Source organism: Rhinoraja longicauda, chromosome 32 (genome assembly GCF_053455715.1).
Source record: "Rhinoraja longicauda isolate Sanriku21f chromosome 32, sRhiLon1.1, whole genome shotgun sequence".
Classification (NCBI taxonomy): domain Eukaryota; kingdom Metazoa; phylum Chordata; class Chondrichthyes; order Rajiformes; family Arhynchobatidae; genus Rhinoraja; species Rhinoraja longicauda.
In genome coordinates, this window is record NC_135984.1 from 1,001,130 (window position 1) to 1,019,145 (window position 18,016).

The 18,016-nt window shown below is 45.5% G+C and overlaps 1 protein-coding gene across 4 annotated transcripts in view; it reads right to left on the bottom strand.

Moving 5' to 3' along the window:
- Window positions 1–385: 385 nt before the first annotated feature.
- The window catches only part of bco2b (beta-carotene oxygenase 2b), a 41,753-nt gene continuing 24,122 nt past the window's right edge, over window positions 386–18,016 (bottom strand). For all 4 annotated transcript variants that reach the window (XM_078426703.1, XM_078426702.1, XM_078426704.1 and 1 more), the window contains 4 exons: window positions 16,390–16,527; window positions 13,730–13,912; window positions 12,384–12,494; window positions 386–9,732 (listed from right to left, as the gene is read on the bottom strand). In XM_078426703.1, the coding sequence (XP_078282829.1) occupies window positions 9,619–9,732; window positions 12,384–12,494; window positions 13,730–13,912; window positions 16,390–16,527 (546 nt within the window). In that variant the 3' untranslated portion in view covers window positions 386–9,618. The remainder of the gene's footprint in view (window positions 9,733–12,383; window positions 12,495–13,729; window positions 13,913–16,389; window positions 16,528–18,016) is intronic.

The window sequence follows — 18,016 nt, forward strand, 5'->3', positions numbered from 1 at the left end:
CCATCAAGCAACATGACAGATTGGCACAGTGGAAGAATTGCTTCACAATCGCCAGAGACCCGGGTTCAATCCTGACTAAATATGAAAATATGAAACAAATATGAAATATGAAAATCCTGCAATTAAATATGAAACATGTACTTAAGTTGTTCTCCATAAAAAGCTACAATGCAAATATTCTGGAAACATGGATGAAATATTTCTGTTTGAATAGCCCGGGCTAGTCTTTCACATATCAACAATTTTTGCATAAAATTCAGGAATCACATTTTAATGCTATTTTCTATATTCAGCAATAGGAATGTGAGATGCAAATGTGAGTGCTCACAATCACGATGCTCGAGACAATCTAGAGAAACAAGTATAGTTTATTTGCAAGTCTGCAGAGTTGGGTGTCTCCCCTGTCGAGACACACCGAGGTCGGGAAAATCCCCTCTTTTTATTCACTTCATTTTACAATTGTTACACCTTTAATTCCTCCCCTTCGGGCTCCTTCCAATCGGAGCACTGAGGTGCACAATCCACCGTCACCGCCCCTGTTGCCTTCCACATCATACAGTAATATTCATTTATTTCAACAGGCAAGCACAGTACAGAGTAGTTCATGCCCTCCCCATCTCCTAGTTCTCTGATTATTTTGCCCTTCCTCCCAGTTCTCTGATTATCTTCTAACATTTGTCCTTGGACTGTCACCATTTGTTCTTGTGGGTTTTTTTTCTCTAGCCGAGCACTGTCTGGTCAGCTATTTCTCAGGGTCCCTTTTTTTAGTCGAGCATGGTCGAGTCAGCTATTTCTCAGGATCCTTAGTCTAAATCAATTATCCCTTTTTACCCCTCTCTCACAATCCACCCTTTTTCTTATGCCACGCTACTTTGATTTATATTATTTCCTCCTTTTCTAGTGCTAGCAGCAGAGTCTTTGCCTCTCTATATTCCTCCTGCTGGTCATACTGTATTCTACAGGCCATCATGGCGATGTCGTTCTTTGTCTCTATCAATCGCTGAGACAACCCCCGTATGCAGGGAATGATGCAACATCCGAATAGACACAGCAACCCCATCATAACTATCACAGATGTTAGGGCTGATGTAAAGATGTGCTTCCATTTCCCAAACCAGGAGTCTAGAAACTTGGTCCAGGAGGTGTCTGCTCCTGAGTTCTCGGCCAATTCGATAGACAGGGAGGTGAGACTCGCTAGGGCCCTTGACACGGACCCATCAGGAGCAGTGTTGTTGGGGATGAAGGTGCAACATTGTTCCCCAAACATTACGCACACCCCCCCCTTTCTCAGCCAGCAGCATGTCCAAGGCCATGCGATTTTGCCAGGCCATTAGGCTGGTAGCTGTCAGTTGTTCCGCTAATCCTTCAACCGCATCTCGAGTGTAATTTATAAAGCGTTGTTGATTGTAGTATAGGTAGTTGATCCAGTCCACATTTTTATTAATTGTGGACCACCAGAAGAGTATGGACTCAAAGCCAGCTGCTATCTGGTTTCTGGCTTTGAATTCATCGGGTACCCCTCTTGGCACCCCTATTGCATCTATATAGATGTGTGTGTCGAATGATCCTCTCACCTCTCTCCTTTGTCGTTGGCCTCCTTCATTGATTTTGACCGCATGCTCTACTGCTATGGTGAAGGGCATCATTAGTTGTGTAAGGGTACAGGTTCCCGTCCATGACCCTGGTAGCCGGGGCCACAGAGTATCCTCTCCGCACCACCACCAGACATCGGCTCTACTGACTATCTGCTTTCTCAGCCAGGAGCTACTGAACAGTGACCCCTGTTCCTCAGCTGTAATGTTATACGTCTGATTGCAGTTTAGCACCTCCCCCATATCCTGTCCATCTGGGTTATATCTTGTATAGCACTCAAATCCCTCCTCCCCTAGGGGAATGGTGAATGGGGGAGGTCGAGGGTCTTTCCTTTGGCCCTTCGTGTTGTTGTTGCTAGCCGGGAATAGGTAATGGTAGCTCTGGCAGGTCTCATTCTTTGGTATTATGGGATTCGTGAATAGTTGTAGTATACATGACATAGTCCCAGGTGTCCTACTCCAATTCAGGGGAAATGGTACTGGGACCAGCTGAGGCTTAGCTCCGGCGCAGGCGTAGCAATTGGTTTGTTACATACGTCTGGCTGTGTACATCATCCAGGTAAGCCAGGAGTTGGTTCCCTTTTCCCCTGTTGGTATTCCCACCCCATACAATTGCATTAATTCTATTTCTCCTGTTACTATCATTATCTTCAAATCCTTAGGCTCATATTCCGTGGTGACATTGTTGACTACCGGTGGTGCTGGGGTTGCCCAGGGATCCCTACTCTGACTGTCATCTATCTGGAACATTTCCCCCTCATCCTCATATTTTACCATATATCCGTCCCGTTCTACCTCTATTTCAAACCTCAGGCATGCGTCCTTCCCTGTTCTATCTGCACATATCCAATACCTACCACTTTCCTTTATTTGAACCCTCTGTATGCTTACATATACACGTCCTGGCAATCCCTTGTTTGGGTTTTGATATACTCTCCACCTATCAGTTTGATAGGTGGACTTTAGCCACCCTTCTCTGGATGAAGTGAATACCTCGCGCCAAATTTTACAGGGATGGGTGCATACATACATTCTATAACCACACCACCATTTTCCTTTACATGCATCAAATGGGATGGTGGTGGCCCTTCTATTCTGTGGTATAGTGATTTTTATACATGCTACATTACTCACAAGCTGGGTAACCACCCAGCACCCGATCCACCAGCACAAAGTCTTCATTTTCCGTGCGGGGTCTTGGTGAATACCAAAGTCAATGGCTCCTTTCCTCCACGTACCGTCCACGGGCTGATATTGTCTGGTGGGGCCTCCACGGGACCCTTAAATCGACTTGCGTGTGTCCACCCTTTTTCTTTTGTTCGTACTGCTGTCTCGGTGGTTAATAACACAAGGTAGGGTCCAGTCCACCTGGGTTGCAACTTTTCTTCCTTCCACGTTTTTATTAGTACCCAGTCTCCAGGCTTGACTGAGTGAATCGGAAAATCCAGTGGCGGGCTCTGGGCCAGTAATCCTTTAGTTTTTAGTTCTGCAAGAGATTGGGATACTGCCAGTAAATAGTTCCTTAGGAACACGTCGTTCCCTGGTATTGTTCCCTTCTATCTTTCCTAAGTACGGGAGCCCGAATAACATTTCATATGGTGATACCCCTATGTCTTTCCGAGATGCCGTTCGGATTCTTAACAAGGCTATCGGAAGGCACTTAGTCCAGGGGAGTCTCGTTTCCTCTATTAACTTGGTGATTTGGGTCTTCAAGGTGCCATTCATTCTTTCCACCTTTCCGGAACTCTGGGGATGCCATGGTGTATGCAATTTCCATTCTATCCCTAATGCTTCACATATCATTTTATGTGTTTTGGAGGCAAAATGGGTCCCTCTATCTGAGTCTATTGTTTCCACAATCCCATATCTGGGTATAATTTGCTCCAATAATACCTTGGCTACCGACTGTGAGGTGGCAGTTGCTGTAGGGAATGCCACTACCCATCTAGTGAAATGGTCCACTACCACTAACAGGTATTTCCATCTTTGTATTTGGGGCAACTCGGTGAAGTCTATCTGTATTCTTTGGAAGGGTCTTATTGCTAATGGTTGTCCTCCTCCTGGGACTGCTCTCATGATTTTTTGTTGATTTGTTGACATATTACACAACCCCCTATGACTTGTTTGGCCATGGTATACATCCCACGGCAAGCGTAGGTCCTGAGGAGGGTATCACAGAGGGCTTGGGTTCCCCAATGGCTTTGCCCGTGCAGCCTCCCTAATAACTCCCTTATCATTTCTTTGTTCAATAGCTGCTTTCCATCCGGTGTCCACCATTTCCCATTTGGGGTATGCCGGGCTCCCATTTCTCTCATGTGTTCCTGCTGTTTTTCACCAAAGATAGGTATCTTTTCCTCGGGTTCCCTTAAAGGTATCAGTGACATCATTTCTACCGTCTGATCTGTGGCTGCTCTCTTTGCCACCTCATCCGCTGCCCTATTTCCTCGGACTTCCAGGGCGTTACCCTTCTGATGCCCTGACACATGTGCTATGGCTACCCGTTCTGGTTTCTGCAAGGCCTCCAATGTCTGTCCTATCAATTGCTCATGCGCTAATTCTTTCCCCCCCGAGCTGTTATCATTCCTCGCTCTTTCCAGATCTTCCCAAAGGTGTGTACTACCCCAAAGGCGTATTTTGAGTCGGTATACACTGTTCCTTCCTTTCCCTCCAATAGTTCCAAAGCTCTCATTAATGCGTATAATTCACAAGATTGGGCTGACCAACTATCAGGCAGCCTGCCGCTTTCAATTTCCTCTATAGTTTCCCCATTCACTATACCGTATCCACTATGTCTTTTTCCATCTATACATCTGGAGGACCCGTCTATAAACCACCGGCTGCCCTCAGCCAGAGGTTGTTCTTCCAAGTCTTCTCTACGTTTTGTCTGTAAATCTATTATATCACTACAGCAGTGTTCTGGCTTCCCCGTCTCGTTTTCTCTTTCTTCGGGCGGGTACAGAAACTGAGATGGGTTTAAAATTTTGTCTGTAATCATGGTCATATCGTCCTTTTCCATCAGGATAGCTTCATATTTTAAAATTGTAGAGTCCATTAACCATCTGTTGGATTTCTGAGCCAATATTGTTCTCACCGTATGTGGGGTGGAGACCACCAAAACCCCCCCGAAGGTCAATTTCCTGCTCTCCTCTACTAGCACCGCTGTGGCTGCCACTGCCTGTATACAGACAGGCCATCCTCGTGACACTGGGTCCAATATTTTTGATAAAAATGCCACGGGCTGCCGGTTTCCCCCCCTCCTTTGAGTCAATACCCCGAAGGCTATCCCATTTTCCACATTTACAAACAGATGTTGGGCAAGGCGTTTCTCAGCCCCTCTAGGTCTCGGGTCGCCCAAGGAATATACTGGGTTTGTCCTGCCTTTTTCAAAAGTAATGGCATCATTCTCCCCCTCAGCTCCTGTCTCTCGTTCACCATCTCCTGTTGTGGTTCTATCTGTATACTTTCCCACCTCATTCTTCTCTGGGCGTACCCCTAGCTTTCCTTTCTTTTTCTTTCCATATCTTTTTCCATCTCCCTTATCTCTATCTCTAAGCGCTTTATGGATGCCTCTATTTCCCTTCTACACTCCCTTGTTCTTTCCCCATCATTTTCTAATTCTGCTTCATTCTCACAGTTTTGCCTTCTCTCTAATGCCTGCTGATTACTTGCCTGTGTTTCTGTGTTGCTGTCTCCCTCATACTCCTCATTTGCTGCCTGACGGGTCCCATAAATCTTTCTGTCCCTGAGGTCCCTGAGGTCCTGCAGCCTTTTGATGTCTGCTTCTAGTTCCCGTGCGTCTTGCTTCATCCTTTCCTTTTCTCGCTGCCCCCTTCTCTGTCTGTATTCCTTTATGTCTTGCTCATCATTCCAAGTTGTGACTTCTCCCTCTATCTCCACTATTCCCTTTTACCAAAGGACACTGCTTTGTTCCTGCTCCTCCCACTTGTTTCTCGAGTCTCTGGTCCAGGTATCACTCGCTCAAACCGCTGACGGCAAGCAAGGAGTCTGAGACCGCTGAACTCAGCGGGGTGCACCGTCCCTTCTTCCGTATACTCCCGTCAGCCGGCCGGAGTGGCGATCCCGGACGAGCCCCCAAGCTGTGAGATGCAAATGTGAGTGCTCACAATCACGATGCTCGAGACAATCTAGAGAAACAAGTATAGTTTATTTGCAAGTCTGCAGAGTTGGGTGCCTCCCCTGTCGAGACACACCGAGGTCGGGAAAATCCCTTCTTTTTATTCACTTCATTTTACAATTGTTACACCTTTAATTCCTCCCCTTCGGGCTCCTTCCAATCGGAGCACTAAGGTGCACAATCCACCGTCACCGCCCCTGTTGCCTTCCACATCATACAGTAATATTCATTTATTTCATTAGGCAAGCGCAGTACAGAGTAGTTCATGCCCTCCCTCTCTCCTAGTTCTCTGATTATTTTGGCCTTCCTCCCAGTTCTCTGATTATCTTCTAACACTTGTCCTTGGACTGTCACCATTTGTTGTTGCGGTTTTTTTTTCTCTAGCCGAGCATGGTCGAGTCAGCTATTTCTCAGGATCTTTAGTCTAAATCAATTATCCCTTTTTACCGCTCTCTCACAGGAAGATACATGAACAGATCCATCACTACAAGCTAATTATTGTATACAAATTAATAAGTCAAGTAGCAATTACTTTTTTAAGAATGCTTATTGCCAATAGGTTACATGTTTGTAAAGTTTGAAGGAGGGTCCTACACAAAATGTCGTCTGTCCATCCCCCCTCCATAGCAACTGCCGGGCCGGGCCCACTGAGTTCCTCCAGCACTTTGTATTTTATTCAAAAGTCCTTCCTTCTTTTACAAACACGTTTCGTGACAATGTTAAAGGTTTGGGCACATTATAACTGTTCCTGTAAAACTTCACTTTACTTTGTGCTGAGAGGTTTAATCCAACATTTTCTACAGTTTTCAATGTTTATCAAATATTAAATCAAAAATTATTCTCTGGTTCAATTCCACCATTTACCAGGAGTCACTGGAAAGTGATTGAGAATGGGAGAGAGCTGATAAACACCGCATTATCACAAACGCTGAAACCATCAGCAACATTTATTTTTAATGTATTAAAAGATTGCGGTGCGTGTACATGCAGTGGCTCAGCACTCCTCGAGCTCCTTAATTAGTATTCTTTTAGTTTATTTATTATTGAGTGCCACGTATGCACACATTAACATATCAGACACGGACTACTAAACATCAGTTCGATGCACAGTGGCTGTTTTGAACAATGTGAATTTTGGACACAACATTCCGCCAGAGCTCGTCAGACAGCCGGGGTCTCCGTGGATTACTGTCCCACCCGGAAAGCAACGAAGGCAACGCAGAGAGAGGCTGCCGAGCTGGGATACATGCTAGGCTAAGGAAAAGACCCGCGCAAACTCCACTGCCAAGTGTTTGCATCACGAATGCAAGATCACTTGCCAACAAAATGGAAGAGCTGGAACTTATCACATCTACACGGAATACATACAGGACTGCTGCATTACGATCATTACGGAAATGTGGCTCAACCCCACAATCCCAGAGGAGGCTATCAGGACGTGCAGCTCACCATTACGACATGAACAGAGACCGTGGGAGGAGCAGAGGGAGGAGGACTTTGTGTAAACACAAACAACAACTGGTGCACAAATGTAAAGGTCATTGATAACCACTGCTCTCCAGACTTGGAATATATATCAATAAAATGTCGCCCATGCTATATGCCACGAGAGTTCACGATTGCCATAATCACAGCTGTATACACACCACCAAATGCTAACGCTACCACACCAGATGTAGCACCAGATGCTAACACTACCACAGCTTTGGGCTATCTGCTCACTGCCATTAGCAAACCACAGAGCACCCATCCTGACAGAGTTCTTATAATAGCAGGTGATTTCAACCAAACAAAACTAAAAACTGTCCTCCCAAAATTTTATCAACATGTGCAGTGCCCCACAAGAGGAAAAAACACACTGTTTATAGTAACATTAAACAAGGGTACAAAGCATCACCTCTCCCCCATCTGGGCTAGTCTGACCACATCTCCATGTTTTTAACTCCAGCATACAGACCTCTTATCACATGGTCAAAGCAGCTGCTAGAGATGTAGAAGTGTGGCCTGAGGGAGCTTCTGAGCAACTACAGGACTGCTTTAACCGCACTAACTGGGGCTTATTTGAGGATGAGGACATTGACACCTACACTTCCACTGTACTGTTTTACATTAAAAGCTGTGTAGACAATGTCACTGCCACAAAACACATCCGTGTCTTTCCCAACAACAAATCATGGATGACCAAAGATGTCCAACTCCTGCTAAAAGCCCGCAACATGGCTTTCCGGTCCGGCAACATAGAGCTGTATAGTGCGGCCAGGTCCGACCTGAAGAGGGGCATCACAGGCCAAAGCAGCCTACAAGCGAAGGATTGAGAGCCACTTCCACAACTCACACCCCGTTGTGCATGGCAAGGTATACAGCACATCACCAAGTATAATAACAACCCCAACCCGCCCACCAGCAGCAGTGCCTCACTGGTAGAGCAGCTCAACTACTTCTTTGGCCATGGTGAGGTGGAGAGAACAGAGACTGCGGTGCCCATTGCCCCAGCTCCAGCTCCCAACAGCCCGACACTCATCACAGACTGCTGATGCCACACGCACACTCTGGAATGTCCACATCTGCAGAGCAGCTGGTGCGGTCGGAGCTGCAGGACGGGTTCTCAGAGACTGCGCTGCTGAGTTAGCTGATGTGTTACAAACACCTTCAATCTATCCCTGGCACAGTGCATTGGCCCCACACGCCTAAAAACATCCACAGTAGTGCCAGTTCCCAAGCAGACAGCCATAACCTGCCTCAACGACCACAGGCCGGTCACACTAACGCCAATCATCATGAAGTGCCTGCAGAGTCTAGTCCTGAAGCACATCAAGGCTGCTCTCCCACCCACCCTGGATCCACACCAATACATCAAGGCTGCTCTCCCACCCACCCTGGATCCACACCAATACGCACACAGAGCCAACAGATTCAACAGATGACACCATTGCCACTGCCCTCTGTACTGTGTTGCTCCACCTAGAACACAGGGAGCTTATGCACGCCTGCTGTATGTAGATTCCAGCTCTGCATTTAATACAGTCATACCCAGCAGACTGGTCTCCAAGCTGTCCGACCTAGGCTTCCAACACAACATCTGCCTTTGGATAAAGGACTTGCTTACTCACCAGCACAGTCAGTCAGGATGTGCTCCACCACTGTCCCACTCTGTCACTCAACACAGGGGCTTCATGGGGCTGTGTGCTGAGCCCCCTCCTCTACTCTCTCTATACCTGTGACTGTGTACCAACCCACAACACCAACACCATCACTACATTTGCAGGCAACACGACAGTGACGTGGCTGATCACTGAGGGCAATGAGTCAGCTTACAGGGAGGAAGTACAGAGGCTAACAGGCTGGTGCTCAGAAAACAACGACACTCAACACCAAAAAAAACAAGAGCTCATCATCGTTCATTGTACGCACCACTGCAATGGCAATAAAGAAATTATATTCTATTCTATTCCAACAGAGCATCCCAGGAATAGGTCAAGAATCACGAGCCAGAGGGCAGAAGTTTCAGGTGAAAGGTGAAAAATGTTAATTAAAAATAGGAACCCAAGGGACAACAGAGATTGGTAGGTGTATCAAATAACCTGTTGAGGCATACAATAACAACGTTTAAAAGACAAGTTTGGTAGGTGTATCAAATAACCTGTGGAGGCATACAATAACAATGTTTAAAAGACATTTGGACAGCTACATGGACAGGAAAGGTTTAGAGGGTGATGAGCCAAATGGGACTAGTGTTGGCCGGCTTGGATGAGCCGGGACAAAGGGCCTGTTTCCCTGCTATATTACTCTAGTACTCTGTGACTATAATCTGAAAACAAGAGGAAATCGCAGGCTTATTGGAGTGTTTTGCTCCATCATAGACAGCAAAGCGTGGACTCCCTTTCATCAAATCTAACATTTTGCAAAGACACCATGAAATCCAAATGGCATTTGGACTGGCACTTCCGCTCTCCCCCTCTCAGTGAAGGTCTTGGCATCCAGCACAAGCAGCATGCTGTTCTTGCACTGTAAAACAATAGTACAGTCTTTAGCAAAATAACAACTAAAGTCATAAATATAAATATCCCATTTTATATAAAATATATTCCTTCAGTTAACTTTGATGTGGAGCTCCACCTGAAACATTAATCTGTGCATTTTCACGCGCATTTCAAATACTTGACGATTTAATTGAAATATTGTGAGGTCATCACTCCCAGCTCATGTTTTTAGCAGAGAGCACAGCACAGCGGGAATCCTTCATTAAGCTGCATTAGTGCTGGAAATTGTAGGAGCTCTGAATCTGGCATGTTGCTAGCACGGCCCCAATAACCCCCACTCACAACATGATAAGCAGTGCCCTGACACCTCAGCTTCCTCTCACATCCCAACGCTATGCTGCCTGGCAGGTTAACCAGTTGGTGTAAGTTATCCATCATGGTGGTAGGGGAATATGGGTGGAGTGGATGGGCAGGTGGGAGAGATTAGGTTCCAGGGCATCATTCCTGCATGTTGTTTTCCTCTCCGCAGCTCGCCTTCACCTACCTCTATTTACACTTCTCAGGACAGTTCGATGGTAATTAGGGTCGCCAACTGTCTCGTATTAGCCGGGACATCCCCTATTTTGGGTTAAATTGGTTTGTCCTGTAGGGGACCGCCCTTGTCCTGTATTAGGCCCGGGGGGGGGGGGGGGGGTTGCTGTGGGCCCGGACAGTGCAGGCCCAGACAGTGCAGGGCCGGACAGTGCAGGGCCGGACAGTGCAGGGCCGGACAGTGCAGGGCCGGACAGTGCAGGCCCGGACAGTGTAGGTCCGGAGGCCCGGGCGGCTCCTAACAGAGGTTGCATTGCAACCCACCTCCCGGCATGGGCGGCCACCATTGGTGGAGCGGGAGCACGTGGCCGCTGGCTGGGTGAGGTCACGTGGGGCGCGGGACGGTGACTTCACCTTGTCCCTTATGTGGGAGTGAGGAAGTTGGCAACCCTAATTGTAACTGACAAGCATTCATCATTCACTTGCACAGCACTAAATGCATTTGTGCCACCTGAACAACCTTGGTCTCCAGAGACATTCCCTTTGTTCTTTCCACCCCTCATCCTCTTTGCAACTGAAAACATGTTTACTTTCTCACTTTTGCAATTCTGAAGAAAATATAATTGACTCGAAACATTATCGCCGTTTCTCTCCATAGATATGGCCAAACCCACTCAGAATCTTATTTTTTTTCTGTTTTTATTTCAGATTTCCAGCATCTACAAATTTTAACTTTTACATTGTGTTGCCTAGTTTAACACATCACAAAACCAACAGTTCCAAGTACTAGTACTTGGAACTGTTGGTTTTGTGATGTGTTAAACTGGGTAAATTTAATGTCCAAATGTCCAAAAATTCATAGGACCAATATTAATGGATATGTATCGCCTCTGGGCCCAGACTTCCAGGTTAGAAGCATGAGGGGGATCTCATTGGAACCTACCAAATAATGAAAGGCCTGTATGGAGTGGAAGTGGAAGGAGCTGATTGTGGACTTCAGAAGGGCTAAACATCCAAGGACGTACACGCCACTGGAGATAAATGGGTCGATTGTGGATAGGGTGAGCAGTTTTAAATACTTGGGAGTCCGCATCGCAGAGGATCTGACGTGGGCAACGCACATTGCCGCACTGGTGGGTAAGGCTAAGCAGCGCCTTTACCACCTTAGACAACTTAGGAAATTCAGAGTGTCTCTGAAGATCCTTCATTGCTTCTACTCTGGGGCTGTAGAGAGCATCCTGTCCGGCAACATTACAGTCTGGTTTGGGAACAGCTCTGCCCAGGACAGGATGGCCCTGCAGAGTAGTGCGTTCGGCAGAACGCACCATGGGAACTACACTCATCCCCCTGCAGGACCTATACATCAGGAGGTGCAGATCCAGAGCAAGTAAGATCATGAGGGACCCCTGCCACCCCAGTAACGGACTGTTCCAGATGCTACGATCAGGCAAACGCCTCCGCTGTCACGCTGTGAAAACGGAGAGGATGAGACGGAGCTTCTTCCCACAGGCCATCAGGACTGTCAACTTTTATAACCCCAGAGACTAAATTTTTGTCGACACTAATAGTAACTTATTAACTTTATTTATATGCTGTAACTGTAATTCTTTTTGTGCACAACCCGCAGGCATTGCCACTTTCATTTCACTGCACATCGTGTATGTGTATGTGACAAATAAATTTGACTTGACTTGACTTGACTTGATGTTTTCAGTAGTGGGAGAGTCGAGGACCAGAGGGAACAGACCTTTAGAATGACGATGCCATGGACAGATGTGGTGGTCAACTTTTTGGCATATTTAAAGCAGAGTTGACAGGTTCTTGATTAGTAAGGGTATCAAAGGTTATGGTGAGAAGGCAGGAGAATGGGCTGGAGAGGGAAAGATAGATCAGCCATCCTTGAATGGAGGAGCAGGCACGATGGGCCGAATGATCTAATTCTACCCCTGTGCCTTATGATCTTATGAATAAGCACTTCACACCGTTGAATCCGTTGCACCATTCAAATAGATGGTGGTTGACGAAAATTAAATGTATTTACCTGCTGTGGTTCCATATCCCTTAACACGCTTGTCTAACTAAACTAAAGATGTACCCTACCCTAATGAAAATTAAGTGCTGGGCAAGACAATAAATGCTAGTTACCTGATCTGGTGAAATGACTACACTCAGAATAACTCCATCATCCTCGTCCACGCTGTTAGGAGACGGCACGAAGACGGGTTCCGATGGAAAGTAGTCTTTTTCTTTCCAGATCTGTGGCGAAAAAAAAAGAAGTTCAAGCATTAATTATGTCCGTTGAGTGACCTTGAAGCATAAACCTAACCCAAACCTCTTCACAAAGATAAAGAAAATATTGAATGCTTGGTCAAAGACAAATAGATATATAGATTACAACATTTACAAAAGCCTTTAAAACTAGTTCATCACCTGATATACTCGGGGAGGAGGGGGGGGGGGGGGGGGGGGGGAGGGAGCGTGTTGTTGGTCAGGGGTGGCATGGGGGGGGATACAGAATTTACTCATGAAACCCTTAAACATCCAAAGATTTAAAGAGTGAGTTCTAGGAAAGCCAAGTTACAAGGCAAAACCAACAGTCATCAATTGAGGTAAACATCTGGTTACTAAGGACCAAGCATGTGGCTAAGTACAATAGTGTGGGATAGGATGAAGGCAGGAACGATTTGGTTGAACTGGAGTTGACAGAATTTAGTTGAGTTCATTGTCACGTGTATCGAGGTACAGTGAAAACCTTTTGTTGCGTGCTAACCAGTCGGTGGAAAGACACTTTGAAAGACCAATCAAGAGATAATTGGGAGGGAAATCTCAAAATGATAATGGGCTATCAGAAGGTTTTGGCAGCAGAGTTAGGTGATACTAAAGGAATCAGTATTAGTAATGTTCAGATGGAAGGCAGGATATCTGAAGATTGGAGGAGGCAGTGGACTGATAGACAATGGTTAGAAAGGACCAATGTTCCATTGCCTTGACTTATCTAACAATGGAAACACAATGAACTGCAGATGTTGATATCTTGAGCAAAGTGCTGGAGCAATACAATGGATCATGCAACATCAGCAGACTAAATGGACAGGTGATGTTTTGGGCTGGAACCCTTTTACAGACTGATCAGTCTAAAGAAGGGTCCTTACCTGAAACATTATCTGTCCATTTCCTCCACAGATTTCCTCCACAGATTTCCTCTGTGTTCCTCAAGCACTTTGTGTTTTGCTGAAGATTTCAACACCTGCAGTTCATTGTGTCTCCATTATTAGATAGGTCTGAACATAAAGAACAATGCCCATTGAGCAAAATTCCACCGTTGGATAATTATAGAGGGATATTGGGTGAAAATGCGTCAAATGTGCCATAGGTTTTATTAGTGTCTGATTGCACATTCAAAGATGAAATACAGGAAAAAGTCACAAATCTAAATTTGAATTGGTCTACATTTACCATGACAGCACTATTATATTTAACCTAATTTATACCTTAAATTTCTTTGTTTCCAAATCCATCTTCATGAGGGAATCCATTATCAAATGGCCTGTTCCACATCCATAGAAAAATTTGTACTTTTTTGTGCTGCACTTTGCATAGTTAATCTGTGGAAACTCCAACCCACCTTGGTTCAGTAAGTCATCATCATATAGTTTCTCAGACTCACACCAAATCTGTAGAAGTCACAGAAAAAGAATGTTGTATGCCAGAAGGAATTGTAGATATTTTACAGAAGGGATTTGGCCCATGGGCTCTATACTGCTCAAGGAAAAGCCCCACATCATCATCTCACCTTCATGTGATACACATATGGCTTCGTGAAAGAGTTATATCGCCCTGCATGTCATCGCCATTCATATTCACATCCAAGTACTTCTTCAATGTGATAAATTCATAAGTCACAGAAACACAGAAACAGATTTGTGAAGAGGAAAAGATTAGTGAAGACAAATGTAGGTCCCTTACAGTCAGGTGAATTTATAATGGGAAACAAGAAATGGCTGACCAGTTAAACAAGTACTTTGGTTCTGTCTTCACTGAGGAAGACACAAACAATCTCCCTGAAAATACCAGGCGGCCGAGGATCTAGTGGGAAGGAGGAACTGAAGGGAATCCACTTTACTCAGAAAATGGTGTTAGGTAAACTGTTGGGACTGAAGGCAGATAAATCCCCAGGGCCTGATGGTCTGCATCCCAGAGTGCTCAAGGAGGTGGCCATAGAAATCGTGGATGCATTGGTGATCATTTTCCAATGTTCTATAGACTCTGGATCAGTTCCTGTGGACTGGAAGGTAGCTAATGTAACGCCACTTTTTAGGAAAGGAGGGAGAGAGAAAATAGGGAATTATAGACCAGTTCGCCTGACATCGGTAGTGGGGAAGATGCTGGAGTCAATTATTAAAGATGTAAAGAATACCCAGGCATGAGTAATCTGGTAGTGCATGATAAAATAAACAAGAGTGCAGACTAATGTTACAGTGCAGTGAAAGTGTAGTTTAAAAAAGGGCCAAAACAAGGTATATTTAAAGATTGTGAATTCATCCTTAGCATTTGAGAGGTCGGTCTGTTCAAGAGTTTAATAACAGTGGAGAAGCAGATGTTCCTCAATCTGGTGGTGTGTGCTTTCAAGCATTTGTACCTTTTGCTCAATGAGAGAGAGGAGAAGGGAGAGTGAGCAGGGTGTGAGCAAACCCTCATTATGTCAGCTGATTTCTAGAGGCAGAGTGGGATAGATGGAGTTGATTGGTGGGGATGGCTGGTTTGAATGATGGACTGGGCTGCCAGAAGTGATGGTTGAAATGCTATTGGCATTTTGGATTGGCACATAGCAGGGAGTGGAGGGATTATAGGTTATGTGCAGGTAGGTAAATGGTGGGCTAGGCATCATGTTCGACACAGACATTGTGGGCTGAAGGGCCTGTTCTGGTGCTGTATTGTTCAATGTAAATGTGGATAAGCTTCTGCTGAGAACCTTAGCTTCTTCTTCTGCTCCCGTCATCCTCAGCCTTCTGCAAGCTTGCTCTCATCTTTATAACTTGTGACGGACACAAAAAAGCTGGAGTAACTCAGCGGGTCAGGCAGCATCTCTGGAGAGAAGGAATGGGTGACGTTTCGGGTCGAGACCCTTCTTCAGCTCTGGAACCGGAGCTGGAGTCAACTGAGGTAGAAGATGGAGGCGCAGGCCAGCACTGAGAACACACACCCGGTTGTGGCTGCGTGCCTGGGTTAAACCAAGGTGGCAGAGTCAGAGAACAGGAGAATCAACACAGGAGGAGCAGCGAGAGAGGATGCTGGAGAACTCTCGTCGGAGAGAGGAGGCAAACTTCTTCAACGTAGACAATACCTTGAGGAGATTTTGCACTGGAGCAGGCGAAATGTGTAAGAAGGAACCGCAGATGCTGGTTTAAATTGAAGATAGACAAAGAAGGTGGAGTAACTCAGCGGGTCAGGCAGCATCGCTGGAGAGAAAGAATGGGTGACGTTTCGGGCCGAGACCCTTCTTCAGCGTAACTTGTGCCCATTCTCCCACTCCAATGTCAGTGCCAAAAGTGAACCCCATTGGCCAACCACACTTGAAGAAAACTGTTTCTGCACGTCATAAAGCAGCAGGCATTGAAGACTTTTAATCAGTGTGGAAAAATTCCCAAGATGTGTAAAATTTCAATAAATTAAAGAACCCGCTTATGTGTAAATAATTAATTATCCCTTAAACAATGTTGACAGAGGGTTCTTTGTGTTGCTGAGACTGTGTTCAGTTGTGGGAAGATATGGAAGTTAAGAACATGTCACAGATGGAGCATAGCACTCAAGTCTCGAATCAGGATTTCATACTGAATGCTGCACTGTCTGGCTTTTGTGTTTACCATCAGCAGATGCTGATTGAACCCTAAGCTGCCTGGTGCACTTTCTGTCAAAAATGAATCTGCATCCTGGAGTGTTTAAACTTTAAGGGGCAAGGGATCATATTGCTCAACAATGTAACCTCTTCTAAATTTAAATGAATACATTTAGCTTCAGATATCATCCATGAGAAAGCTAACCACAAACAAGAAGCAGTTTATTAAAAAAATAAACTAAACTTGCACAAAAAAATAACTTGCACAAATGAAACAAGAACTATTGACATGCCGGTAGCAAATAAAGACCATGCCTTTCCATCGGCCTTTCTGAAGACAGATGCACTGCTGTACGACAGAGTGTTGAGGTTCTGTTCAATAGGTGTGCTGGAACTGATGTTCAAAGGCAAGACAAATCTTCGTGGAAATCCTTTTGGACCTGTGTTATAGAGCTTAAACAGAATATGATTTAAAATCGATTAGCATGTCTGCAAAAGCATTTGCAATAGGTTATTGACATGGAAAGTATCTGGACTTTGATGCTGCCTAACCTGTCGAGTTCCTCCAGCAGCTTGCTTTATGACTCTTTATTGTACTCTCCCCATTGGTAGCCCCTTGTCTATTCACTTCAGTAAGCCTCAAACCATCCTACATATTGGTCAATATAATTTGCCTTTCATACAAACATGGAAAAATAGGTGCAGGAGTAGGCCGTTCGGCCCTTCGGCCCTTCGAGCCAGCACCGCCATTCAATATGATCATGGCTGATCATCTAAAATCAGTACCCCATTCCTGTTTTTTCCCCATATCCCTTGATTCCTTTAGCCCTAAGAGCTAAATCTAACTCTCTCTTGAAAACATCCAGTGAATTGGCCCCCACTGCCTTTTGTGGCAGAGAATTCCACAGATTCAGAACACTCTGGGTGAAAAAGTGTTTCCTCATCTCAGTCCTAAATGGCGTACCCCATATTCTTAAACTATGACCCTGGTTCTGTACTCCCCCAACATGGGGAACATTTTTCCTGCATCTAGCCTGTCCAATCCCTTAAGAATTTTATATGATTCTATAAGATCCCCTCTCATCCTTCTAAGTTCCAGCGAATACAAGCCCAGTCGACCCATTCTTTCATCATATCTTAGTCCCGCCACCCAGGTGAACCTACGCTACACTCCCTCAATAGCAAGAATGTCCTTCCTCAAATTAGGAGACCAGAATAGCGCACAATATTCCAGTTGCGGTCTCACCAGGGCCCTGTACAACTGCAGAAGGAGCTCCTTGCTCCTAAACTCAAATCCTCTCACAATGAAGGCCAACATGCCTTTAGCTCTCTTCACTGCCTGCTCTACCTGCATGCTTACTTTCTGTGACTGATGTACAAGCACACCCAGGTCTTGTTGCATCTCCCCTTTTCCTAATCTGACTCCATTCAGATAATAATCTGCCTTCCTGTTCTTGTCACCAAAGTGGATAACCTCACATTTATCCATATTACGCTGCATCTGCCATGCATCTGTCCACTCACTCAACCTATCCAAGTCACCCTGCAGCCCCATAGCATCCTCCTTGCAGCTCACACTGCCACCCAGCTTTGTGTCATCCGCAAGCTTGGAGATGTTACATTTAATTCCCTATTTTAATCGTTAATATTTAATGTAACTAACTGGGGTCCCAGCACTGAGCCTTGCGGCACAGCCAGCCATTTCTGAAAAGGAGGATGAGGGGTGATCATATAGAGGTGTTTAAAATCATGAGAGGAATAGATCAGGTAGACGCACAGAATCTCTTGCCCAGAGTAGGGGAATCGAGAACCAGAGGACATAGGTTCAAGGTGAAGGGGAAAAGATTTAGTAGGAATCTGAAGGGTAACTTTTTCACACAAAGGATGGTGGGTGTATGGAACAAGTTGCCAGAGGAGGTAGTTGAGGCTGGGACTATCCCAA